The sequence below is a fragment of the Hyposmocoma kahamanoa genome, unplaced genomic scaffold, assembly GCF_003589595.1.
Source record: "Hyposmocoma kahamanoa isolate Upper Pololo Valley unplaced genomic scaffold, ASM358959v1 86312, whole genome shotgun sequence".
NCBI classification, from domain to species: domain Eukaryota; kingdom Metazoa; phylum Arthropoda; class Insecta; order Lepidoptera; family Cosmopterigidae; genus Hyposmocoma; species Hyposmocoma kahamanoa.
The window spans coordinates 1-710 of NW_020654321.1; the positions used below are offsets into that span (position 1 = coordinate 1).

At 59.3% G+C, this 710-nt stretch overlaps 1 protein-coding gene across 1 annotated transcript in view; it reads right to left on the minus strand.

Moving 5' to 3' along the window:
- Window positions 1–42: 42 nt before the first annotated feature.
- LOC113234986 (cell wall protein IFF6-like) overlaps window positions 43–710 on the minus strand; it is a gene marked incomplete at its 3' end in the record, with an annotated part of 1,138 nt that continues 470 nt past the window's right edge. The window contains exon 2 of the mRNA XM_026470502.1: window positions 43–516. Coding sequence (XP_026326287.1) covers window positions 43–516 — 474 coding nt within the window. The remainder of the gene's footprint in view (window positions 517–710) is intronic.

A 710-nucleotide genomic window follows, 5' to 3' on the forward strand; every position in this document is an offset into this window, starting at 1 on the left:
CGAACTTGAACCCGGACCCGAACCTGAACCCGAAACCCGAACCTGAAATCAAAACCGAACCCGAACACGAACCGGAACCAGAACTTGAACACGAATCCGAAATCGTACCCGGACCCGGACCCGGACCCGGACCTGGACTCGGATCCGGACGCGGACCCGGACCCGGACCTGCACACAAACCCAAAATCGAACCCGAACCCGAACCCGAACTCGAACCGGAACCAGAAACCGAAATTGGACCCAGACCCGGACACGAACCCGGAATTGAACCCGAACCCGAACAAGAACTCGATCCCAAACTCGAACACGAACACGAAATAGAACCCGATCACGAACCCGACTCCGGACCGTAACCTGGACCCGGACCCGGACCTGGACCCGAACTCAGACCCGGACCCGAAACCGAACTTGAACCCGAACCCGAACCTGAACTCGAACCCGAACACGAACTTGATCCAGAAACAGAAGCCGGAACTGGACCCGGAACCGGACCCGGACCGGGACCGAGACCCGAACCTGAACCCGAACCCGAAACCAAAACCGAACCCTAACTTTAACCTTAACCCTAACCCTAACCCTTACTCTAAACCCGAACCCAAACCCGAAACCGAACCCGAACCCCAACCCGAACCCGTACCCGAACCGGAACCAGAAGCCAAAATTGGACCCGGACCCGGACCCGGACCCGGACCCGGACCCGGACCCGGACC